Source organism: Heteronotia binoei, chromosome 9, assembly GCF_032191835.1.
Source record: "Heteronotia binoei isolate CCM8104 ecotype False Entrance Well chromosome 9, APGP_CSIRO_Hbin_v1, whole genome shotgun sequence".
NCBI lineage: Eukaryota > Metazoa > Chordata > Lepidosauria > Squamata > Gekkonidae > Heteronotia > Heteronotia binoei.
Window position 1 is genome coordinate 95,839,348 of NC_083231.1, and position 26,825 is coordinate 95,866,172.

General features: G+C 41.5%; 1 protein-coding gene across 3 annotated transcripts in view; it reads right to left on the reverse strand.

Annotated features, from left to right (window-relative positions):
- Positions 1–6,345: 6,345 nt before the first annotated feature.
- The window catches only part of BMPR1B (bone morphogenetic protein receptor type 1B), a 232,440-nt gene continuing 211,960 nt past the window's right edge, over positions 6,346–26,825 (reverse strand). For 2 of the 3 annotated variants that reach the window (XM_060247045.1, XM_060247046.1), the window contains 5 exons: positions 26,363–26,555; positions 23,887–24,184; positions 19,799–19,974; positions 18,430–18,560; positions 10,879–11,358 (listed from right to left, as the gene is read on the reverse strand). In XM_060247045.1, coding sequence (XP_060103028.1) covers positions 11,233–11,358; positions 18,430–18,560; positions 19,799–19,974; positions 23,887–24,184; positions 26,363–26,555 — 924 coding nt within the window. In that variant the 3' untranslated portion in view covers positions 10,879–11,232. Of the gene's footprint in view, positions 8,557–8,878; positions 11,359–18,429; positions 18,561–19,798; positions 19,975–23,886; positions 24,185–26,362; positions 26,556–26,825 lie in introns of those variants that run through there. The other variant, XR_009555817.1, reaches the window with a different exon arrangement.

The following is a 26,825-nucleotide window of genomic DNA, read 5'->3' on the forward strand; positions in this document are numbered from 1 at the left end:
CGCACTTAACCACTACACCAAGCTGGGGATGTCCTGTATGTACCTGAGTCAAGCTGTAATTTATTAAGTGGGTCTGTATTAAGACAGCAATGGCTTTGACATATGTTTTGGAAATAAGAAATGTACTATTAGCAAAGACAATATGCACAAGGTAGCCCAAAGTGAAAAGTATATGACTTGAGTCTTGCAGGGAAAGACGTACACCTGGCACATGAAATGAAAGTCAAAGAGCCTGCAACTGTGGCAGAGACGCCTAGGATATTGTAGTCCAAAGGTAATACTAGACCTTCAGAGCATGAACCTCATCAAAGGCATTAAGGTAAAGTCATGTGACATAAATGACATAAGCAAAGGTACATTTTGTATACGAGAAAAGGAGTTAGACCCTCATTTCCACCCAGAACTGAGATATATATTAGCAAGCCATTAGAATTAATTCATTTCTGGATTATTTCTCAAGGTACTCAGCTGCATATCTGCTGAGGCAACAGAGTGAAGTTCACAAATTCCTCAAGAGAGATGTTGCAATGCTTTCTAATGAGTTTGGAAGAAAGCCTCAAATGCTACATATGGACGATGATGGTAAGTTTATATCACATCACACACAAACGTTCTTGGTAGAGGAAGATATCTTGCACAGAAAGTCAGTGAGTTTTACACCTGAGCAGAATGGCCCTGCTGGAAGGAGACTGAGATCCTTACTGGAGTTGAGGAAATGGATGCAGGCCTACCCAATAAATGGTGAGGTGAAGCAATCTTGACTGCAAAGAACAGACAGCCCACAAAAGGGAGCACACATCCACCTTACCAATTATGGTAAGGCAAGGTGCCAGACATGGGGCACATTAGAGTATTTGCCAGCAACCAAAGCCAATAGGTGGAAAAAAGCAGCACAAGAGGAGACTGATGCTCTACACAAAAATAAAATGTGGACCTTGATTAAGCTACCATCAGGAAAGAATCTTATTGGATGCAAGTGACTGTCTTAAAGTCAAGCAAAAAGCAGATGGAAACATGGAACACTACAAAGCAAGATTAGTTTCTAAAGGCTTCTCAAAAAAATATGGTTAGAGCTTTGATGAAACCTTTGCACCGGTGGTGAAACATATACTTTTGAGTATAGCAGCGTCCAAGAAGATGCAGGTCGAACATCTAATAAAGATAACATTTTTTCATGAGGAGATCCTGAAAGCCAGAAGGTTTTATAAACCTCAAACAACCAAATTTAGTCTGCAAACTGCAGAAGGGACTAAAACAGGCTGCATGTGCCTGGAATAAAAAATTACACAGAATGTTCATAACACAAGGCTTTAAGCAAGGAGAAACGAATTCATGTCTGTACACTAAACCCAAAGGTGGATATTGTTGATGTATGTGTATTCTTGTGTATGTTGATGACTCGATTCTGGGTTAGGCAAATGGACTTATATAACAGTGTGGTTAAAGTGCCTGAACAAAGTAGAATTAAGGAGCTAGGAAATGTTTCTTACTACCTGAAAGGGAGGAAGATGGTTCCTTTCTCTTAAACCAGAGACAGAAAACAACTGAACTTTCATAGACATTAGGTCTAAAAAATGCCAACACAGTGGCAACACCTATGGAAACTGGCTTTCTTAAGATCACCAAAAGAAGTGGGCCTTTACTTAAAGACAATCAGTACAGAAATGACATAGGAAAAGTTCCATACTTAAGTACCACTAGCAGACCTGATATTGCAACCAGTGTAGGGATCCTTAGTAGAAAGACAAGTGCACCTAGCAAGAAAGATTAGGTTGCAGTAAAAAGGGTGGCTAGATATCTAAAAGAAACTTCAGAATTCCCATCCACCAGTAATCCAAAGTTAGTGTGTTACATGGCTGCAGATTGGGCAGGAGACAGCTTAGACAATAAAGCAACAAGTGTTCTTCTAGGTCAGTAGAAAGCAATCTACAGTAAGTTTGTTTTCTACAGTCTGAATATATAGTGTGCAAAGAACTGTTGTGGCTAGACCATTTACCAAAGGAGCTAATGAGCAAAAGCCAATTCAACTTAAAGAAGACAATCAGAGCTGAATTAAGATTTCTCAATCAGAAAAAAAATGGCTGTGTGCACTAAACACATTGGTGTGAAGTTTCACTGAGAAGGGCATAATAAAGATGGAGTACTGTTCAAGAGAAAAGATGGTGGCTGACATCCTGACCAAGCCTCTATCAAGAGACAGATTTGAAAAACGAGATAAGCTGAAACTTGAAAACTAGCATGTGACAGTAAGAAGGGGTGTTGGATATTGTAACTCTACATGTAATAGGATCTGGGAGGTACAAGGTTCCTGTCCCTCCCAGATTCTCTTGCATGCAGAGAATTATCTCACTCAAGTTCACTTCGCAGTTGGTCCCACCCTCTCATTGGTTTGATGTTGAGCCACTTTGGCCATTGACTGCCTTCGGTTTCATTTTACGTAGGACCTCTCTTCTCCCTTTTTTACATGAACTTGTAGATGTAGCAAGTTAACCTTTTTTGAAGTTCAGGACAGACAAAAGGAACTACTACTTTACACAGTGAGTAATTAAAATGTAGAATCACTGCCAGAGGATGTAGTGATGGCCACAGGAATCAACAGCTTTAAAAGGGGATTAGATAGATTCAAAGAGGATAAGTCTATCAACAGCTACTAGACATGGTGATTGAGGGGAACCTCCACATTCAGTGGCACTAATCCTCTGAACTCAAGAACCTGGAGGCAACATCAGGGGAAGGTCTTGGCCCCTATGCCCTGTTGTTGGCTGTCCGGAGGTACTGGCTGGCCACTGTGTTGAGACAGGATGCTGGACTAGATGGACCACTTGTCTGATCCAGCAAGGCTCTTCATATGTTCTTAAGAACATACGTTCACAATAATTTAAATGTACCTACATGAGTATGTCATGTAAGTTGTTTCCTATTCTAGTAAGTAAAATTTATTTCTGTTGTTACCATTGGAGTCAGATCATCCTTGTAATTTGTTTGAATGGTATTTCCCCTTAATTAGGAAATGTGGAGAATTGGGGATACTGTGTAAAGCTTCTGTGCTTCCAAGTCAAATAATTTTTGTTACATTTAACCAAAAAAATATCATGGTGTAAGGAGCATCCCTAGCTGAAGGGATAAATGCATTATCAAGTGGCTTAAAGCAATTTTATACCTTTCAATATGCTTCTCAAAACAACAACCATAAAGCCCACAATGCTCTACATCACGTTCAAATTAGGTGGAAGGGTCATGTTCAAAATACATCTCTTTATGATCCAAGGCACCACTGAGTGGGCATTTGTCCCACATTACGGACCACATCCTGACATCAATCTATACAAGGAACGTTCTTCCTGAACCCTATATTGGTGTTTCACATGTAAATCAATAATAAGGGGCAAATGCTTGAAACACCAGCAAGTCCCATCAGTGCAGGTAATTACTGCAAAGTAGTAAATTGGTGAAGTACACACATGAAGCAGAATGTGACCTGACTCCCAAACCCCCTTTTCTTTTTTGGTAAGGCAAAGAGAAATGTATGCAAGCAAGAGGCTGAAATTCCACTACATGCAAGCAACTATAGAGAGGCAACAGAACTGCCATCCCTAACGCCATGCTACAGAGAATCCAGCAAAGAGCCATACAAGGAGGTCTCATGGTTCAGTAGCAGAGCATCTGCTGATGAGGTAGTAGGTTATGTGAAAAATCTATACCTGAGGCTTTGGAGAGCTGCTGTCAATCAAGTGGCAACCCTGACCTTGACCAGTGGTCTGACTCAGGTAGCTCCCCATGTGCTGTATCTCCTTTTTAAAAACCCATCTCTTCCTTGTCAAGTTTGACCTTTAGAGTTACTACTATTTGCTAAACTGGGAGAAGGAACTGCTGAGTGCTGTTCACTGTTGCTAGGCAACAATTAAGGAATTAAAAGGCTGTGTGTAGCAGAGTAGTGCCCAGAGTGTTGGCCCCAAAACCAGGCAGATCTGGGTTCAAATTTCTGCTGTCAAGAAAATCCTCAGCTAATGCACTACGTGCAATCCTAGCCTCTCTCTCAGGAACAAAGAGGGCAGCACACTGTACTGAAGCGCAGTGGGTGAAAAACAGGTTCCCTGTTTCACATTTCACCTCTGCCACACGGCCACTAGGTATCTTTGGGCATCTCATTCTCTCTGTGCCCTTCACATTTGCAACATTTAGGTAGTAATACTAACAAACTTAAAAGGTTGTTGTAAAGATTACTCAAATTATGTGGTTTGTAATGTAGTATCCCTATACTACTCTGGAATAATTGTAGAAAGATTGTGGAATAAGCATGATACAGAAGTTGCACTCCAGCAACTGCAGAAGTGCAGAAATATAAAAAGTGAATGCATTCCTATCCCTGAAAGTCCATTGCAGAAAAATCTTCACATGCTGAATTTCTGTCATTCAGCTGTTAAAAACAGAGGGCTCACAGGTGGGACATGTGATTGCAATCTTATTTATTTATTTATTTATTTATTTATTTATTTATTTATTTATATTTCGATTTATATCCCGCCCTTCCCACCGAAGTGGCTCAATCTTTATTTATTTTATCTATTTTTTATTTATTTAGAATTTATATCCCGCCCTTCCCACGAGTGGCTCAGGGCGGGATATGTGTATTCCACCCCCACCCCTACAAAATGCTCACCTCACCTAGAAGCAGCTTGTAACACAAGGCAAAGAAACCAGAAGACTGGGAATCCAGTCTTCCCAATGAATATGCCACACTGGGGCTTGATGCTTGGATTGATGTGTTTCGTCCATTATGCAGACCTGTCCTTCCTATGCAACAACATTAAACTGCTGTCAAAACATGGTTGAAACATGAAGTGACTCTTGGCAATAGAAAAATACAACAAAATATAGTAGTTAAATAGAAGATAAAAACTGTAGCTGCCTGTAGCAGCAGGTGATCAATTTTAAAATGCACCCATAAAATATGCTCCTTCAGATCAGTGAGAAATATGCTAAACATTACTGCTACAGGCCCTCTGAATGCAAGCTTAACACCAACTTTCCCAGGGCTCATACAACTTTCCCAGCTTAACACCAACTTTCCCAGGGCTCTTCTAAGTCTAAGGGACATGGTAGCTGGGCTAAGAAATGGGACTTTGCTATTTCCAACCTATTAAGTGTCCACTTCATTGTGGAGTGCAATAAGTTTTATTACATTCCCCAAAGCTTAAGCAGAGTCCCCATCAGTGTGGGTTGTGAACTTGGGAAATTTCTACTCCACTGTACTGGGAAATATTCTAAAGTGAAATCCTTTACATCATTTTTTAAAAGTACATTTGAAAGTGAACTTTATAGGTTCACGTTTTCAGTGTACCTCAATTCAAATGGAATTCTTCATCTGTTTGCTTGAATCTCTAGCATTCTGTTAGCCTCTGCTGGTCTCTGTATGGACAATGAAAGCCACCTAAGCAGGGCCACCACAGGAACTGGCCACTCAGGATTCCCCACGTTTGCAGAAATTTGGAAAACAATAAAAGAACAAGGGGACATTAGGTTAGAAAATGCCTAATCAAAATTGAAAATGCCACATAAAGCATGGGATGATGACAGCTGCTACTGAGTTAACTGATGCTACAAAACATCAGCAAACTGAGGGAAAGGGGGTTAGAGGAAGAATCCCCTTGTTCAAAGCACCTGTGAAATATGATGAGTGGGATTCTCAAATCGGTACTTACTCCCATGATTTTTTGCAGGGCCCTACTTTGTTCTCTCCTCTTGTTCTCACAAATCATTTGGTTCTCTGAGGGGTAACCTGTCACTGCTGTAGACTATGAAGCTAAACTCCACACTGGGAGAGGTGACATTAATCCCTTGAGGCCAGCAGCACTTGAGGCTCTGAAGGAACCATAAATTTGAATGGTGGGGGATAGGCAATGAACTTGCAGTCCCTGTTTTTTCATGGATGCCACAAATAGCAGAATACCATGAGATCCTGGAGAGGAGGTGGAAGACCTGAGGGCCTCATTATGACACAGGGTGAGGACTAATAACCCTCCTTGGCTCTCTTGCACTGTACTACTTCCAACATGGCAGCAGACTAGAGGCAAACATACATGAAAGCAGCTGGAGTGCTACAATCCATACCTTGGTTTCAACCTGTGACAGCTGTTGTGAGAAAGGACGATAAAAGCTAGAAGAAATAGACCAGATCATCCACCAGTTCTTATTTGATGCTAGTGCAAAATACTGAAAACAATGGTGCAGTTCTGTCTTGGGCAGTGGTTTCATAAATCTGCATTTCACAATCAAAACATATATGGATGTTAAATAATGCTACAGGATTCAAAGAAGCCAAACTATTTGAAAAGAAAGCTCATATTTTAAAGGGGAACTGAAAACATTTTATTGGGGAATGTTAAAACAGACATATACCATCTCCAACAATTACAACATAGGCTTGTTCCCTAGTTTTTACAGTTATACTATTTACAGATTGAATAAGGCACTGGTTCTCAAAAAAGAACACAAATCATTATAATAAAAAAAAATTACATTGCCAACTTTTCTTCAAAAGAAATAACTTGTGCTGTGCTAGCAAAGGGCTAATAGTAGCCAGATAATCCTCCTTCTTGAAGCTTTCTCTTCTCACCATACCTCCCATTCACAGAAATGTTTTGCTTTACATTCCCCTGAAAACTTTTTTCAAACTTCTGTTACATGATCTCTTCCAAAGTACCCATGTATAACCATTAACTTTGACAGTGCTTTGATGGTCTGAAGTAGGGTGTCAGGTCATTATTCTGAGCATAATAACCAGCAGGAAATGACATCACTTAACTGGCCCTCACAAATGTGAATGAAAATCAGTTAACTGGAAAAGAGCTTGCCTATCTGCATGAGTAGAACTGTGGTAAGTCACACAATAGTGCTAAAACCAAACCACAGATGGAGACGGCAGCTGCATTCAAATTGCACAAACAGCAGTTAGTTCATGGTAAGCCTAGTTGGTTCCCAGACTTGCAGGCTTCCTCCTTCTTTCTTTTGCAAATGGACCTATTTAAAATCACCTGGTATGAAAGAAACCAGAGCTTGTTGCAAGATCAGCACTGGGTTGACTTTAACAAACTGGGGTTTATTTCTCACCTCAACAATTAGATTCTAAACAATGGTTTAATGCTAGTTGGTTGTACCTTGTCTACCAGCCAGGATTCTAAACAAGGCTTACAATATATTTTTTTTTCATGCAGTCCAAATAAGATGTAAATGCAAATAGTGGTTAGACAAAGATTCCCCTGAATGCAAAAAGAGTTGCACTTCAGCTCTGCATGTCAAAGGAGGAGGAAGGAAGCACATGTGTCATGAACCAACCAGATTTTTGTGTGAATGCAGACTGTCCATTCAGATATCCACAATGCATAACTTTTTGTTTAGTTAGAGAAACAGAAAATGACCCTTCAAGTTTTCTATAAAAACTGAAGCAAACAAAAAGATTTTATTCTGCCCTTGTCATTTCACTGCTAATGTCCCATTTTCCCCATATCACACCATCATTGTGAATTGTCAGCTACAAGTTTTCACAAATAAATAGGTTTTATTTAGTGCTTTATCATCTGTAATATTTTACCCTTAATCCATATAAATGGAGTAGCTCCAGACTCCCAACTCAAAATTATATCTCTATAAACGCACACATATTTTTTTTTAAATGCAAGCCTGAACAGAAGAAAAAGTGATATGGCCTACCAGCTGGCATCTTGCCTTTATTTTGGTGGCTGTAAATGAAACACTTTTGCATCTTGAAATAATATGGAAATTCAGAAACTTGGAGCTATAAGGCCATCTTTTTGAAACTTTGCTTTGTGTTCTGAAGAAACTCTCATCCTTTTGAAACTTTGCTTTGTGTTCTCTGAAGAAACTGTCTCAAGTTATAACAACAGAAAGCCTAAAATACACAGGCCTCTAACAACAACAACAAAAAAAAGGATTTGGTTTAACGTGCCTACTTATTTTTGTGGGAAATTATGATTTCAGGACTCTGAAGAATTCTTGGAATGTAAAATGTGGATTAATTTGATTTCCTGTCACAGTTCAGCTGATGGCAATGCAATCTTCCAGCTGGTTAATTGCAAGTTCATTTTTCATCACCTACTTATTTCACCACTGCTAAATCACTTTTGAGAAGCTGAAATGGCTTGGTTAATATCAGCTGCAAACTGGACGAGCAGAAAGCAAGCTTTATCACGCACTGAACAGCAACATGAAACTATCCGCATTTTACCATATTCCAAGAAGATATTGCCTGCAGGTAAGAACCAGTTTTCTCAGAAACCAGAATCAGAGTGAGAGGATCTCAGAATATATCATCTTTTAGCTTATCATAATTGGCAAAACCTGTGCCTTCTGGTGTTTCTCTTTTTTTCTGGTTCTTCTCAAATCTGAACTACAAAGGTACAGGAAGATACAGTAGGGAATTTCTATGGCAAGGAAAGGATGATGACAACATAACTGAGGATGCCCACAGTTTTTGGTAACATGACTTCATGTGTTTGGTACAGCATAGGCTTTGACTCATTGACTCTGTTCTGTTGCCTTGAGAACTCTCAAGCATATGCTGAAAATACTTTCATCACTCAGCAGTTATTTAAGTATCTTTCATAACTGACCATGAACTTCACTGTATCTCTTTCCATAGAAAGCAGCATGCATTATCTTGACAGATTTCTGTCATTTACTGCTGCCCAAGTGAATCAGGGTAACTATGTCTGGATGAAACTATGCAAGAATTACAGCAACGTAATGGGATAGAATGGGGCATTTTGTTTTTAACTGAATTAGGGGGAAAAACCCACTTTTGTGGTTTTGTCTTGAATGCTGGAACTGTTCAGTAAAAGAGCAGAACCAGGGAACACACTTTTATCATATAGCAAAATCCTAAATGGGTCATCTTGTTTTCAATCGCAGCCAGGTCAAAATCTCTTTGGGCTTTTCTTAGCCTCCATTAGCTAATCACCAATCATAGCACTGGGAATTTATGGTACTAGCTGTTAAGATGTAAGGCACCCAAGAGGAGGAGAATGTATCTTAAGAAGAAGCTGGCTCTGTGCATGATTGACTTCTGCTTTGGAACAGAAATGTACATGTAGCAGCAACTAATAGCTTCACCAGTCAAATTGCCCACAGCATAGCCTATATATTAGCCCCAAATCAATGAGATTCTCCCATGCTTAACTGAATGTAGTTGTAGGTCTCTTCAGATTCACAAGCAGAGGGAAGGTTCATGACTGTTCTTGAACAAATCTTTATCGTAGGGCCGCTGCCAGAGGGTACAGAAATGCCTTACTAGCACCCAAAGTCTTCCCTGTAAAAGACTAGAGTAAGCAAACATCCAATACATATCAGTATTCCTCTGTGAAGTCAGAGTCTGAAACAAGCTCTAACTACCAATTACATTCCCCCCACTTCCAGCTTATCACACCAAAGTGTTTCACTTCATACACACTGCTCTATCCCCAATATTTTTAAACCTTTGATGTCCACTAACTTTGCAAAGCAGGGGAGAATGCCTGATAGCTATACTTCTGGAATCTAACCTGCAGCTTTTTCTCTTCTTTCTCTACAGACACCAGAACTTTCAGAATCAGAAGCCGCACAGTGACCCCTAGAGGCATAACAGTCATTACAAAAGGTCCCTCAAATAAGAATGTTCCCTTTTCAAAACCTCATCTTTCCAACCCTGTTTACACTTGGACCCCAGTTCACATTCTCGACCCCAGTCCAATGTGAGCACCAAAACTGCTCAACAGCCAATCTGGTGGACTTTACACCAAAAATTCTAGACATACTAAAAAAACCTTCTAGCATGGTTAGCCACGCATGTTCATTTCAGAAATACGTTAAAAAAATATTGCAATTTCAATATAACTGGGGTAGGGCTTGTACTTTACAGGCATATTTTTAACTGGGCAACTTTATATCAGAAAAAACACAAGATCCTCAAGAAAGAATTATCAATGATGGCACAGGAGATTCTCAAGCAAGTGGGAACCAAAACAGCCCCATATGTGTGCCTTTTGGACTTTTCCTTCAAGCTTCAGACTTGTGTACCACTCATGCGTAGCCATTTGGAAGCATGGGGGCTGCTGAAGGAAGGGAACCCCCCCCTCCAAAAAAAGTATTAGGTGCGTGCAGAGAAACATCCTTACAATTCTCGGGATTCCAGCCCAAATAATAGGGTGTGTCTATGAATACAATTACAGAGAGATAAATCAACAATATACCAATTTGTTTAGAAAATAATATAAGAATATTTTTTTTAAAGTTCAGGTAGGTTCTCCTCTTTCTAGAAACTCAGTAGGAATCTGGGCAAGAGCAAAAATGAAGCAAGCTATTGAAAACATGATGCTCCTTCTGCAATAACTCACAAAAACTCTTCTTTAAAACAAACAGGAATGAGAATAACAAACGGGAAGGAGTGTGTATTTTTGAAAATATTGACGCTTACTTCATGTTTTAATTATCTTCCTGACATTTTACCTCCCCCTGCTGGTCCGCGGCTTTAAAGATCTGAGAATGCCAGGCTCTGGCCATATCCCCCTGGGCAGCACATCTCCTGCACAAGAACCCTGGAACTGACTGAGGGTGCTCCAAAGGTACAGCCATTAGTTTGAAGAGTCTAATGCACAGGGGACATCAGCAGAGCAAGACTGTATGAGCCATACTGCTTAACAGCAACTCACATAACTTTGGATACAATTTACATCAAATGCATCAAATTTACATCAAATGCAACTAGCAGGTAAGCCTGTTTCTATTGTACCTTCCTTTCATTTCAGAACACAGCAGGTACTTTGTTGTGGAGTGCAATAACTCAATGGGAAATAATTGCCACTTTGCTTTAAACTTCAGATGAGATTTCTTTTGATTCTCCCCTTTTAATGTAACAATATAATTCTTTTTGTACTTTTGTATTTCGAAGGTTCATTTTCATAAAATTTAAACAATCCAAATAATAATAGTCATAATAATAATATTATTATGGGCTTCCATAGAAAGCAGCATGCATCATCTTGAAGCAGGTGTTGGTACGATCCTTCTTGGAGCTCCAGAAAAGCTTTCTGTGTCACCATACAGAGGCTTTTGGATGAAGGACTGCATTCAAGGTTGATATTAACAAAGGCTTGTCATTCCTCTTCCTGTCTCTTGGAAACATGAAGGAAAGTCCATTTTTATGAGCTTTAGCAAAAGAGGTGCCTTTTGTCATCTGAATCAGAGTTTAATGTCCTGTGACTCTGACATTTTGGCAAGTGTTTTCTTTACTCGCAGAGCTGTGAGCCGGGAAGCGGGGTTGTGAGCCCAGCATTCCGTCATGAGTTTGCCCATCTGCCTTAAGCACTGAAAGAAAGAAAGAAAGAAAGAAAGAAAGAAAGAAAGAAAGAAAGAAAGAAAGAAAGAAAGAAAGAAAGAAAGAAAGAAAGAAAGAAAGAAAGAAAGAAAGAAAGAAAGAAAGAAAGAAAGAAAGAAAGAGAAAGAAAGAAAGAAAGAAAGAAAGATTATTATCATTGTTGACTATAACTTACACATTGAACGTTATGAACAATATTCACTAAAATCATAATATTCACTTGTGCATAGAAAAAAGCACTGTAGTTCTGTTGGTACCTTCAATGCTTGTAGTCTTGATATAAGGCAAGGTCCCATAAGCATTCAGCATTCCACCCATGCTGCTTGACCCACCCAGGACCAGCCATGGGTGACCCATGGAGACCCTGGCAAGATTTCATCCAGTGCCAACCACACCCTCTGAATACCAGGAGACAACATCTGGAGAAGGCCTTGGCCTCTATGCCATGTAGCTGGCCCTCCACAGTAACTGTCTGACCACTCTGCGAGACAGGATGCTGGCAAAAATGGACCACCAGCCTGATCTAGCAGGGCTCTTCTTGTGTTAATCCCCATGCCAGTTACATGGTAACTTTAGTTAAAGGTTCTTTAAAGCCCTACGCTACATTCCCAATCAGGACTGCGCCTCCTCCACTTTGGGCCAGGTCTGCCACATGCAAGAGGCATCTCCTACTCATGATTCACTGGTGGTGTTGTCCCCTTCCAACTTCACCACTGCCAACTTTTCTATCTGAGTAGCTATGGATGCTGCTGCATCTGGCAGAGTAGATATCTCTTCAAGGGAGAGGATTCCATCTTCCCACAATGCTCAGTGTTACAGATGAACTAGTGACAGTCTGCTGTGTGTAAATGGCAGCTCAGGCAGCTGAGCCGGCAAGCAACCATATAGCTGCTAGGAACAGCAGTGCTCATCATTCATTCACTCACCTGCCTGTCTCTCTCAGGGAGGCAGCTGCAACCTGTTGTGTAAAGTTTTAGCTTCCCACCGGCTCCCTGGTCTCCACTTTCCCCCTGCTTCTGCCTGCAGAATGGGAGGGGCACTGCAATTCCCCAGCACCTGCCCAGTGATGCTGCCCCTCAATGTCAGCCCCTGATCTCATTTCTAGATGCTGGACGTGACAGACATATTCATGTATGCACACATTAGACTGCTCATATGTAGATAACTTGTTAAGTCTTAAAGGTGCCACTGGACTTGAATTCTGTTCTGTTTCTACCCACCGAATCAATGAAGACCAGTAGACAATCCAAGAGCTGGAGCTGATTCAGGCCCGAGGGACTATATGGAAGAGAGAAGTGTTTCCCAGCTTGTGATCACAACCCAAAAATGGGTTGTGCAGCCTCTGAAAGTGGGCTGTAGGTCAGCCCACCCTAATGGCTACCCTTACCCTTTCCATTGCTCTCTTTTGTATCTTGGAAACCAAGATCTGACCCCTGGAAAGAGCTTCTTTCATGTCATACATTAAGTTGGTATTTTTGTCTTTACTGCATATACATGCTGATCAAGTTAAGAGCATCAGGGCAGTCATTGGAGTAAGAATGTTAGTGGAGTTAGAGGGAATGATGGAGAAGAAGAGGTGGTCAAAAGGTGGAATCTAGCTTCCATATTCAAAGGCTGTGTATGTCAGAAAGCCACTAGCTTGGAGTTCACAGGGGTGGCAGCTGTACCCTTTGTTTTATGGTTAGTTCCTCAAAAACATTTGGTTAGCCACTGCAAAAAACAGAATGCTGAACTAGATGGGTGCCAAGGTCATAGTTTGCCTAGACTACCAAAAAAACTTGGGCCAGCCCTGGATGTGTCACCATACCAAGTAAATTTTGACTTGTGGGTCACCATAGGTTGGGAACTGCTGGATTAGAGGACAACTTTACTCTTAGAGGGCCAACTGAGGACCAAAATTGACAATAAATATTGAGCTTGCCTGGACTAGAAACTAGGATTAGCTGAAAAGAGTTATGGGACTGAAGTCTGGTTGTGTCTTTTCAAGGATAAATTCACATCTTGAAAAAATAAACAGACTACCTCCCTCCCCCCAAGAGTATCTGTGCTGCTTGTTTGGAGGTTGCACTGCTCCACATTTGGGCATTTTAAAGCATTCCATTTGGACAGGGGCCACACCTCAGTAATAGAGCATCTGCTTGGCATGCAGAATGTCCCAGGTTCAATCTCTGGTATCTCCAGTTAAAAGAATCAGGTAGTATGTGGTGTGAAAGTGACCTGAGACCCTAGAGAACCACTGCTAGTTAGAATAGACAACAATGGCCTTGATGGGTCTGATTCGATATACGGCAGCTTCATGTGTTCATTCTAGAAGAACAATGTCTATTATTTATTCACTTCACCAAAATATGCCACCATTCATATGTTACACTAGCAGGATGAGACCCACACCCCTGTGACGCAGCTTCACAGTCTCCTTTTGGCCATGTCTATTTATCTGCAGTAGAAGAGCTAGATTTGCGTCCCTTAGCACCTTAGAGACCAACAAGATTGGGGAGGGGGTTTATGAGCCTTTGGGAATCAAAGCTCCCTTTGTCAGATCTGACTCTCAAAGGCTCACATTCCCCCAAATTGTGTTGGTCTCTAAGGTGCTACTGAATTGCAATCCAGCAGTTGAGCAAATGTGTTTACCAGATGCCTCTTCGGGAGGTAAGCCCTTCTTTGGGAACTATTTATTTATTTATTCTTCGTATTTATATCCCACCCTCCCCGCCGAAGCAGGCTCTGTATAGATACAGAAAGAGCCAGATATAGCTCATTTGGCTAGGCAGGTTACGCACAATATGCTTTCCTGCCAAATTCTGAACATTTTGAAGAACACAACAGAGTGACCTTGAGAGTACATTATCAAGTGTCATGGGGTCCTACTGTAGTCAGTAGTTTTGGGCAGCAAGGATAGCTCTAATTCAGGGCATAAATGCCCCAAATACCAAATTTTCACCATCTGCTTTGGTATAGGTTTCTTAATCCTTCCCTAGGCCCTTCCCCCCCACAACCCACACACTCAAAATTGTTTACAACTCTTGCCATTTAAGTCTTTTTAAAATCTAATTGCAGAATACTTAAGTGAAGACAGCTATTCCCAAATCACAGCTGTCTCCTACAATAATAGCATTACACTGTACCACTTAACAAGATTAATGACCTCTGCATAGCATCGCCATAACTGTCGGCAGATCTGTCTGCGGTACATCAATTACGGGTCCACTGATTCCAAAACACAATTTTCCTTCATTATAAATTCTCAGTGGAAAGTGTTCAGACAACTTCCTCCTTCCCCTAAAGGAAAATACCAGTACAGATTTGAGAAGCCATTTCCTATATGCATTTACAAATGGTGGGAAATGGTAAGATGCACATGGGGGGGAAAGACTTGTGCGTGGGCTTTCACTGTCCCTTTGACAGAGAGGCTGTCGATACTAAAAGTTTATCATTGGGGGCTGAATACCACACACAGGGATGTGTAACTGTTTTGCAAGACTGGTACACACCACGCTACAAATCCAACAGTACGAAAATACTCAGATGCTAGCTTTTCCATGTTGTACACCAGCGATCATGGAGGCTCCTGAAGAGTCACAAATCTTAATGGTTATCTAGTCTGACTTCCTGGCTTCCTTGTATGATTGCCAGGTTGCAACTGGCAACCTCCTGGAAGAAATGCAGGGTGGGGTCTGGCACCTGAATGTTGTGCCAACATGCTTATGTCAACTCCAGTAAAGAAAGTGATGTGGTGACCTGAAAAAACTCGCCAGTGTGATGCTGGCATGTGCACCTCCTCCTCTCCTTCTACCAGCAGTCAAGGTACCAGATGGCAAGAACGTGGGAGGACTGGCACTTCTACTTCCTACTATTTATTTAAACCTATTCAACCATTACTGCAATCATCATATGTGGCCCTGCTTGGAGTGCCCTTACCTTCTTAGTTTACACAGGCCTTCTTGATTGTGGTCCTAAAACTGTGGAACTCCCTCCCTCAGAACATTCATCTATTACCCTCTCCATCACTGTTCCACTGGTAGGTGAATTTTTGTTTGTTTGTTTGGTTTGGTGTTCCCTTAATGACCTTTTCTTTCTGCCCTATGTTTAAATTACTGGGTTTTATGATTGTTTTATTGATTTTTAGAATGTGTTTTCTAATGTTCTGTTTTTATTCGTTAGTTGCCTCAGTGACTCTGTTTGGCCCAAAAGATGGGATATACATTTTGTAAATAAATACATATATAAATTTATGGGAACCCATGGAGTGTTGGATCACAATGGGGGGACCAAACTGAAACCCCCACTATACTAGTAAGGGTTTCCTCAGGCAGTCACTATCTTTCATCCTAATGTAACCCACAAACTTGTTCTAAGGATTAAAACAGAGGTAAGGATATGGTGGGTCAACACTAGAGTGCCTGCTTGCATTCCAAATGTTCCAGGATCAGTCCCTGGTATCTCCAGTTAAAAGGATCTCGGTTAACTAGTGTTACAACTATGCTGAAGATCATAAAGAGCCACTGCCAATCAGAGTATGCCATACTGTGATAGATGGAACAGTGGTCCGACTTGACATAAAGAAGCTTCATATGTTCCTGTGAAACAACATATACTGTTGGCAGCTTTTGGTAGGGAAAGGCAGGGTAAAATCTAATAAAGAAATATGCCTATCACATGTAACATCCTGCCCTCTAAAGCTCAGGCATGGTCAGTCCACATGTGCTAGAAGCTTAGAGAAGAACACAGTGTCACGGTGACCAAAAACATTTGCCTGGTTCAAGAGATCCAATGATTAAGAAGCAACTGGACTAGAAGAATCTAAATGCTAACGACTACCTCATTGTTCCTAAGTAAAAATTCAGTCAAGAGACTCAGCAAAAGACATCCACAAGACTTCCCCTCAAGCAGAAAAGGTCTTTGGCACATGTCCACTCTAAATCCTGAGTTGCTATTTTCTGCCAGCCAAGAACCAAAGCAAATTCCGGTGGATTTAAAACATTTAAGTATTCTGGCTCTCACTAACAACCTATAGATAGAAATGCGGCTTTAAAGGGCAGATCAATATGTTGACCTACTTTTTAAGGAGGAGACAGCAGGGATAAAGCAAATACATTAATATCCTGATTGTAAATACTGAAGCTGTAAAATTTAACCTGCAGCATCAAGGTGTTATTTCAACAGCATTAAGACACTGCAATCAGAAAACTGTTTATCGGGTGCTTATTTTCCTCTGCATGTCTCCCATATACAAAGCTGGTCCCTTTCCCCCCTGCAGGTGACCATTTCCAGATCTGTGGGAAGAGAACTGGAGACCCCTTGGTGATCTTCAGGTCCCATACTGGACCAATTCAGCTGACTCTCCCAAGATGATCTTAAATAAAGTGACGTTGATATGATCCTGAGTGCTGTGAAGCCTACTATTTGCCTCTTAGATCCATGTCCATCATGGCTGGAAAAGGCCAGCAAAGACTGAATAAGCTCCCCCCCCCGCCCCCACAGACATTATAAATCTGTCCCTGGGTACAGGGGACTTCCCAGGAAGTTTAGGAGGAGATAGTATGGATGCTGTTAAAGAAAACATCCTTAGATCCTTTTGATCAGGCCAACTACTGCCTAGTATTGAACCTTCCATTCCTGGGTAAAGAGGGAGCAACAGCAGAACAACCCCATGCTTTCCTGGATGATACACTGGCCCTAGACCCATTCCAATCTGGCTTCTGCCATGGCTAGAGGATGGAGATGGCACTGGTTGCCCTCAAGGATGATCTCCATAGACATCTGGATCAAGGTAGGTCAGCACTGGTGTTTGATACAGTAGTTCATGACCTACTGACCCACTGCCTCATCAACATAGGGATATGAGGGGCAACCTTGAAGTGTCACAGAGGGTGACACTACAGGAGAGTTTCAGTTGGTGCAGAGATTTGGGCTGGGTTGTCATCAGTATGTGGATGACACCCAGCTACATCTGTTGATAGATGGCCAGCTGGACACTACCCCTGGAAACCTGGCAGAGGGTTTGGGGATTGTGGTTGGCTGGTTGAAACAGAGCTGACTGAAATTAAATCCATCAAAGATGGAAATCCTGTGGCTTTATTCTGTTGATTTCATGTTTAAATTTATATTCCACCCTTCCCTGCACACAGTGCTCAAAGTGCCAACTCCCAACTCTTGACAATGTGCCTGCCAATGGAGGCACAGATCACAAATGTTGCTAAGCTGGCGTTCTTACAACTGCTTGAGGCTCAGCAACTGGCTCCCTTCCTATCTCACCCTGACTTGGCTGCAATGATCCATTCAATGGTCACCTCCGGACTAGATCACTACAACTTGCTCCATGAGTGCTACCTCTGAGACTGACCCAGAAACTTCAGCTGGTCCAGAGTACAGTGGCACAAGTTCTTACTGGAACTCCAGCTAAAGCCCACATCCAACTGGTGCTCCGTCAGCTGCACTGACTCCAGATTGAATACCGGGTCAAGTTCAATGTGTTGGTTAAAGCCCTAAAGTCTGGAACTGACATACCTTTGAGACCACCTCTCCCGAAACACTCCCCTCCAAGAGCATGATGGTCACCTGATAAAGATCTACTGATGATTCCTGGACCAAGAAGCTTATGATTAATTTCAACTAGAGCTAGAGCTTTCTTGGCCCCAGCCCTGAACTGGTGGAATGCTCTTCCATCTGAGATCGTCCCTGAAAAACAGAGCTATTTCACTGAGCCTACAGCTGAAGCTTTCTAAAAGAGTGGCAGCTCCATCCGATTGGTCCCTTCGGCTCCCTTTTCTCTCCTGCCTTTCCTTAGATCTGATGTATTCAAATTTTCCCAATTAGGTTTATTGCATTCTTATGTGCCATCTGTTTGCTGCAATTAGTATTTTAAGAACTGTATTTAATAATTAATTTATTATTTGCTATTATAAAGATGTTGTTCCTTGCCCCAAGCCTTGCACTAGTAGGGGAGGGGTGAGTCTTAAGTTGAATAAAATAAATGTATGTATGCCTTTACCTTCTATAAGCCAGCCAACTCAGTTTGGGTTAAACTAGGTGACTCTGAGGTCAGTCATCCATCTCCTTACCTCATCACTGCTCCACCTGTTGGGAAATGAAGGCCGTAACTTCTTCATACATACAATTTCCCTCATGTCTTCATAGGAAGGGTCACTAGGCACGAGGTCATGATATGGAAGCTGGTATTCTTCAACAATACCTGAAAAGATATGTTAACTAATTACCTCAATATACTTAATTAAAAGTTCATGAGGGTTCAAGAAGTTCACATGATGGAAATCCAACTGAGGAAATATATTCATTGGGCAATAGTTGAAGAAGTCAAAGTGATACAGTGTCCTTGCATATGTTGCTGATCATGTAGAAATGGGGAATCCTGGGGCCCACTCTTGCTCTCTGCATGTTCAGTCAACACAAAAAAAATGGTTGTGTGCAGAGGGTTTACTGGGAACTTCACAACACAAAAAAACACAACACAACACAACAAAATGGTTGCGTGCAGAGGGTTTACTGGGTACTTCAAAAGGCTTAATTTTAAGCCAGCTGAGAACCTTCGCCTCTTGACCTGGAAACTATTACTACTAATTCTCACAGACTCTAGTAGATCAGTGGTAAAAGACAGGAATTGAATTTCTCTATTATTACTCTACTATTCCTCTGTTAATTGTTCTATTATTATTTCACAAGTCTTCTGGGCAAGGTTCAGCACTCCATACAGGCCTCAGACTGTGAGCCATGCCTGCCCCAAAGCTTCTCCAGGGTGATGGTGAAACTTAACCTGCTTGTTTAAATACTCTAAGTTTAGGAGATTAAATCTCTGTATTGCCATTTTAGAGGGCTAAAGGAAAGCTCTGCAAAAAGCTATACAGCAAATATCATTTTTTTTTAAAGGAAGAAAATGGAGAAGACGGCTTAGAAGTGCCAATCTCCTTAGCGCTGGAATTAATTTTAAACAAGAACTGCCTTGCTCCCCCCTGTAATTTTCCTAATTCTGCCTAACACCTGCTAATGCCTGTCTTTCTGCACTTAAATCTAAGTAATCTCTTTGTTAATCAGGGTACCTAAGCAAAAATCAACCCCATTGTATTTCTACATAAACAACAGGAGATCTCCTGTTTTAGCAGTAATGTTTATAACTCTGGAAGTGCCCATAAATGAGTTCCAAATTCCCACTACAATTATGAAGCATTGCATCTTTAAAGAGACTATTAAAACAGAGAATAAATCTTCGCTGCTAAAGGGGGACTTAAAGAAGCAGAAAAATAAAATAAGTCCCAGCAGAAGGAAACGGAAATAAATATGTTTAGGGCTGCCAATGTTTTTAAACAGATGAGAGTGTGTGTGTGTGTGTGAGAGAGAGAGAGAGAGAGAGAGATAGGTGAATAGAAATAATGTATATGGATAGAAAAAGACAGACTTAACATTTTAACCATTTACCTCCTGAAACACATCTTCTTGCTACTTCCCAAAGGATGAGCCCAAAACTGTACATGTCAGCCATTATGTATGACTGGAAATGATTCCGATTCAGGCTTTCATCCAAAACCTCAGGAGGCATATAACGTTTAGTCCCCACTCTAGTATTTGGTGGGATGTCCACCTCGTTTGTATCACTGGAATATAAGGGAAAGGAACAAACAATGAAAAATGCTTAATACATTTTCATAACCAACAGGATTGGGGGGAGGGGGGGAGAGTGAGTGGAATCTTTTAACTACCTGCAAGGTCAGAAGTAAGAGTTAAATCTTAACGAAATGATTTTTACTGAGAAAGCTTCTTAACTGTTAACCAAGAATTCATTTTTGAAGGCTTACTTGCCTGGGGCTATATTAAGCATTCAAATGCAGAACCACAACAGAGTGAAGACTCAGCAGGGGATGCTGCGTAACATTTGTGAGATTTCATTAGCATTAAGATGGAATTCTGATGCAGAGGATAACAATCGAGCCGCCTTTAAAGGTTGTATTTTTAATGTGGCTGGTCTCCTAATGCTTCAGTGTTTCATCTATTAATGGAGGACACCAAAAAGCAAGAACAGTGCAATTTACTCACTTGGGAGATGAATCTATAAATAAGAGAGACTGTTTTTCTTGCATAAGTTTAACAGAAAGTACTGACATATTGCTAGATTTTTACATTATTTTCTCAAATGCAGCCACATGAGTTTTTTCCAGGGCCCAGATATGCAAAGAGAGGCTTAAGACGAGCCTAAGAGCTTCCTGACTCAGCCTAGATAGCCCAAGCTAGCCCAATCTTGCCATAGCTTGGAAGCAAAGCATGGTCTGCCCTAGTCAGTAGTCTGATGGGAGACCACCAAGGAATACCAGAGTCATTACACAGAGAAGGCAATGGCAAACTACCTCTGAACATCTCTTTTCTTAAAAACCCTATGTGGTCACCATAAGTCAGCTGCAACTTTTTCTTTGGACAGACCATCTTGACATCTAAAACTGCTTATGAGACTCAAGTTCCATGTATGGCTTGAGAGCAAGTTTGGTGTAGTGGTTAAGTATGTGGACTCTTATCTGGGAGAACTGGGTTTGATTCCCCACTCCTCCACTTGCAGCTGCTGGAATGGCATGGGCCAGCCATAGCTATCAGGAGTTGTCCTTGAAAGGGCAGCTGCTGTGAGAGCCCTCTCAGCCCCACCCACCTCACAGGGTGTCTGTTGTGGGGGGAGAAGATACAGGAGATTGTAAGCCACTCTGAGACTCTGATTAAGAGAGAAGGGCGGGGTATAAATCTGCAGTTGTCGTCTTCTTCTTGACATCATATATCTAATAGCTAAGTATATTAACCTGTGCAGATTAAAACTATCCACTAGGAGAGGTACTCAGGGCTAAAGAGGGTGTTTCTGTAAACTTGCAGGATCAGCTGGGCTAGGGACCATTTTACAGTCAGAGCAAAAGGAGAAGCCAGAAGGTGGTGGAGATAAGATTTCCCTTCTCCTATAAGTCCCTCTCTTGTTTGTTTATATATTTATTTAACCTCTTTCCTAGTCATCTTCTCAAGGGTTCAGATAATCTCATATACTAAATAAGAATAATCACTTGATACACATCTTCCGAGGCCTGTTCCATTTTAGAATGCAAGTGGGGATCACAGATGCGACCACTTGTCCATGTAAAATCTCTCTTGTACGTACAACACTAGAACAAATGGAGACGGGTTCTGGATAGGTTTCAGTGGAGCATGGATCCATTTCAGTGCACACCTGAGCCAGGAAGCCAGCATTAAACCCCATACATGATCTGCTCCACACATGTACCTTTCAGAGAACTGTATATCAAGGGCAGCAAGGGCTGGCACTTTGGGAGATGTAAATTCACCAAAGCAATTTTCCTCACACATGAGCTCCTGCTTTACTGTTTTAATCAGAAATCATCAAAATGCTCCAACGTCTCAATTTCAAAATTTGACATCCTGGGGCAACAAACTCACAAATTTTTTCTAAGAAGTTTCTCTGTCAGTACTGGGACAGGAACCAGGAGAGCAGTTACTTGTTTTCAAGCACCCCGTCTCATTGATGGCTCTCACAGGCACCCAGCACTTAAGGCTTGGTTAGGCAAATGTATCTAGCCAGGACAGGACAATCAAAGCCCATCTCAAGCCCTGGCAGGCACCTTTGCTTGGTAACCTTGCTCGATCTACTGCTGTTCAGAGCATGTGTGTGGACCTTTTTTTTTCCTTTTAATAAATGCCTTATTATTTTGAATGCTGGAAGTTTGTTCTTTGTAACCACAATAAGTCCCACTCAAACGCATTACTGAGAGGGCACCAGGGGAAGGGAAGCAGTGGGACAACAAACTGCTAGATCCCCAGGTGTGTGTGGGCATGATAAGCTGTCCCTGTGAAGGCTTACTGGAGCAAAAGCAGGAGATGTAGGCACTAAACAGAACCTGTAAATGGAGTGCTAAGAATGCTGGCCATCTTAATAGGAAATATTCTAACTGCACAAGTGGTGGCAACAGACTTTCACTGAAATGAGACCGCTCCCCATACAAAGAGGCTATGCATCTGCTTTGCATGGGGGAAAACACAGTGCCAAAGAGCACTGGTTAAGCATAAAGGCCCACAGGAGATGTGGCCGCCTCACCTGATGCTGTATTTAAAGTAGACTTCGCATCCTTAGGTTGCAAAAGTCCTGGAAGTGTTCACTCTCATTTCCTGTTGTGGCAGTGAATACTGCAGCCGAGTTTCAAACAGACCAAGGGAAAGCCCAATGGGAAGAAATTATTTACAGGCCTTGAAGTGGCCAAATTCTCCTTGAATGCACCCTGAAGGTTGTTTCTATAGTGATTAATTTAATTTCACCACAGGTCTTTTTTAAAAATCAAATCTATATTCTTACAATTTAATTTGCAGATGATGAAACAAAAGCATTACCCAGTAGGATGTCCCCCCACACACACTCTATTTCTTGAGAGTCAAAGAATGTAAGTGGCCAACCTTCAACTAATGTTTCTGTATATTCTTCCACTTTGGAATGAAATTCTCAGGCCTTGGATTCAGCAGGAGCTCACAGGAGCACAGCTCCTGAACCTTTCTGAGAGTTCCACCTCCTCCTTCTAAGAGTTCCACCTCCTTGTCCACTGAATAGTAGGTGCAGCTGCATAACAATCCCAGGACGAGTTCCACCACCTATTTTTCTACAAAATGACCCCTGGAAATTCATTAGTTCAGAACATGAAGAAAGGGTTGGTTTCATACAGCTTTGGTTCATAGATCTGTCATTCCCAACGCTAGTGCCTCTAAGACTTTTGAGGGTTCCCAGAAAGCTCAAAGCCAAGTGGGAATCAGGTAGAAGTACTGGCCATATGCGTGCACAGAATTCTGGCAGCAGAACCCAATGTGATGATCAAAACATGATGTGAGAGATCTGTAAGCAGTACCTTACTAGTATTTTTTTTATGCTTTATTAAGCTGAAAAGAAATAGTTTCTTTTCAGCTGCCACTATTATTCATCTTTTATTCAGATGCAGCTCAGAGTAGGCATTTAAAGAGACCGTGGAAGCAGTGGAGGATGGGAGCACCTTCTTTGGAGGTTCACAGAATTGGACCTCCTGGTCCAAACTTTTTAAAACTGGAGGGGGGATTTGAGGAGAGGTACTAACAGCTATGTGGCAAACATCCCCCTCAGAGCCCCAAATACCCCTGGATCGATTCTCCATTATAGTATAATAGACCGGAAAAAGTTGGGTTTCCTGAATCCGAATACCATACCAGTATTGGGATGCAGAAATATCAGAAAATACAAACATTTTTCAGGTTCAATATACCCAAACCTGAAAAACACCATTGCTGGTTTTTTTTGCACACCCCTAGTATAATTTTTTTTTAGTGTCAAAACTCACTTCATCAGATAACAAAACAAATAAGAAATCCATAACTACAAGTGTACAATTTGCAACTTTTGGGCAGTCAAATATGGTTACCATTTCATCCCTCAGAAACCTCAACACCCAATTCCAAAACAACTGGTTTCTTCTCACATTCACAGGTCTGTATGAGACTGGAGTACTCACCTTATAAATTTAACTGCCAAGCCCAGGTCTGCTATACAACAAGTTCCATTCTTCTTCACCAAAATATTTTTACTTTTGAGGTCCCGGTGAGCAATAGCTGGTTTGCCCTGAGTGCTGAAAATCTCAGTGTGCAAGTGGCACAATCCGCTGACTGACGAATATGCCAGCTTCAGCATGGCTTTTGTATCTAAGGTAGTGGATTTCAAATAGTCATACAGGGAGCCATTCTCATGGTAATCTGTGATCAGATACAACTGAGTCCAAGATCCTGTACCTTTAATGTCAGCAGCAATAAACCCTAGAGGGAAAAAGCAAAAAAGAAAAAGCATGAAACTATTTAAAGGAGTTGCAAATTCAATTTCTTCAACATTCCAAAATAAGTTGAGTAATGCACCATAAGGAAAAGGAAAGGTCCCCTGTGCAAGCACCAGTTGTTTCCGACTCTGGGGTGACATTGATTTCACAATGTTTTCATGGCAGACTTTTTACGGGGTGGTTTGCCATTGCCTTCCCCAGTCATCTGTACTTTCCCCCCAGCAAGCTGGGTACTCATTTTACCGACCTCGGAAGGATGGAAGGCTGAGTCAACCTCGAGCTGGCTACCTGAACCCAGCTTCCACTGGGGATCAAACTCAGGTTGCGAGCAGAGCTTAGGACCGCAGTACTGCAGCTTTAACACTCTGCACCACGGGGCTCTTAATGCACCATAAAAAAGCATTTAAAAACTCATCCAATAAGGCTTACTTACGTAAGAATATAAGGAGGGGCCATAGCTCAGTGGTAGAGCATCTGCTTGGCATACAGAAGGTCCCAGGCTCAATTCCTGGCATCTCCAGTTAAAGGATCTAGCAGTAGGTTATGTGAAAACCTCTGCCTGAGAACCTGGAGAGCTGTTGCCAGTATGAATACATAATATTGACTTTAATGGAGCCAGATTGTGATTAAGTATAAGGAAGTTTTGTGTGTGTGTGTTCATGTGTGAAGTGCTAAGAACCAACTTATCACCCACAACAATGTCAAAAACTGCCATGCATGGTTTTCCCATTAAGTACATGTGCTCTCTGAACAATCAGAACAAGACTCTGTTCTGTGGCACAATCAGAGTACTAGAAATAGTCTGCACTGGGGCACTGATTATACTGACATTTGAAGCTGCCTCATACTTGGCCAAACCACCAGTCTATTAAAGTCAGTATGGTCTACTTGACTCTCCAGGGCCCCATGGGATCCTTGGAATGGAGACAGTAGGGATGCAAGCAAACAAGTAAATAGACCACAGAGCAACAAGGGAAAAGACCTAATGCAATGGTTGTCCTCAGTTTGCAGGACCTGAGCAAGGCTGTCAGTGATAGGACATTTTGGAGGTCGCTGATTCACAGGGTTGCCATAAGTAAGAAGTGACTTGACAGTACTTCACCCACAAATGGCTGTCCAAATATAACATCTGGCACAGGTGTTGAATTCAAGACAGATAATTTGAAAAATCTAACTTTTAAACTTTGAAATCTGATGGGGGTTTTTAAATATACTTTGTGAGGCTGAAATTGTACTTCTGGAGAGAACCGTTTCCAGTGCCAGCTCCCATATCTGGCTCTTTCTGTAAACTTGACTCAGTATGCAAAGAGTAAGACACCAGCAGTAAAGAACATTGTATTGACTTGTTTTGAAATTAACACAAAAATGACATTGCTTGGGGGGGGGGGGAGTTGCCAACCTTTGATAGATATTTCTGCATTAGCCATTTTGTTTCATGGCAGCTTGAAATGATTTTTTTTTATGCTCTTCTAGTTCTAATAGTTTAGAGTATATCCTGGGCAATAAAACAAACTAGATTCAAGTCCTCCGAGAGCAACAAGATTTCCGGAGTGTGAGCTTTCAAGAGTCAAAGCTCCCTTCATCAGATACAAGTTGGAATGGAGATCCTTGAGTCCTTATAACCCAGTCTGAAGGTGAGAGGGGTGTTGCAAAGAGGGGAGTCAGTACACAAAGATATAATGTAAAATGGAAACCGCCTGATTAGAGCAGGGGAGAAATGCTATGGGGAAGCAAATTAGCATCTGAAGAGAGATAAAACCCCTCTGTTTCTATTTTGCCCCGGGGAAGCTCATTGTTCTAAATTTCTGAATGAGCTCAAGTGCAGCAATCTTCCTTTGAAGCTTCTCTGTTCGAGGACTGCCATTCTTAGGTCAGCAATACAATGTCTATCTAGGAAGATTAAAATGTTCTCCCACCAGGTTTTTGTGTGTTAAACAGTATACATCCAGATGTCTTACTACAGAAGCTCTTTTTTCTAAATCATATTCAGTTTTTTAGTATATAGTAAATTGTAGTATATAGTAGATTGAAACTAATAGTTTCATTGTTTGTTTTCTTTATTACATAAGTTAACAGAGTACAAAAATTCTTCTTGCATCACCCATGTGTGTGGGTAAAGGAAAACAGTGATAAGGAACTTTCATTAATAAATGATACTCACCCAAAATGTTTTCATGTCTCATCAGGACAGTTTGGTAGATCTCTGTCTCTCGAAACCAACTGGCTTCCTCCGTGGTAAAGAACACTTTGACAGCCACCTTTTCCCCACGCCACTTCCCCATCCAGACTTCTCCATAACGACCTTTGCCAATCTGCTTCACCATCTGAATCTGCTTTGCGATAGTCCTTTGTACCTGTCACGTGCAAAACCAGGCATTCACATTAAACACCACCTGCGTTGAACAGTTCTGAGTGCCTCAAGTTCCAAAGCAAATGTCCTTGGCAAACTAATGCAGCATCGAAACTGAGATAAGCAGTTTTGTGAGGCCTTTCCTACACATAGTTATATGCCATACTAATCACAGTGGATCTTCTCTGAGCAGGGCGTTTTTTGTAGCAGAAACTCCTTTGCATATTAGGTCACAAACCCCTGGTGTAGCCAATCCTCCTGGAGTTTACAGTTG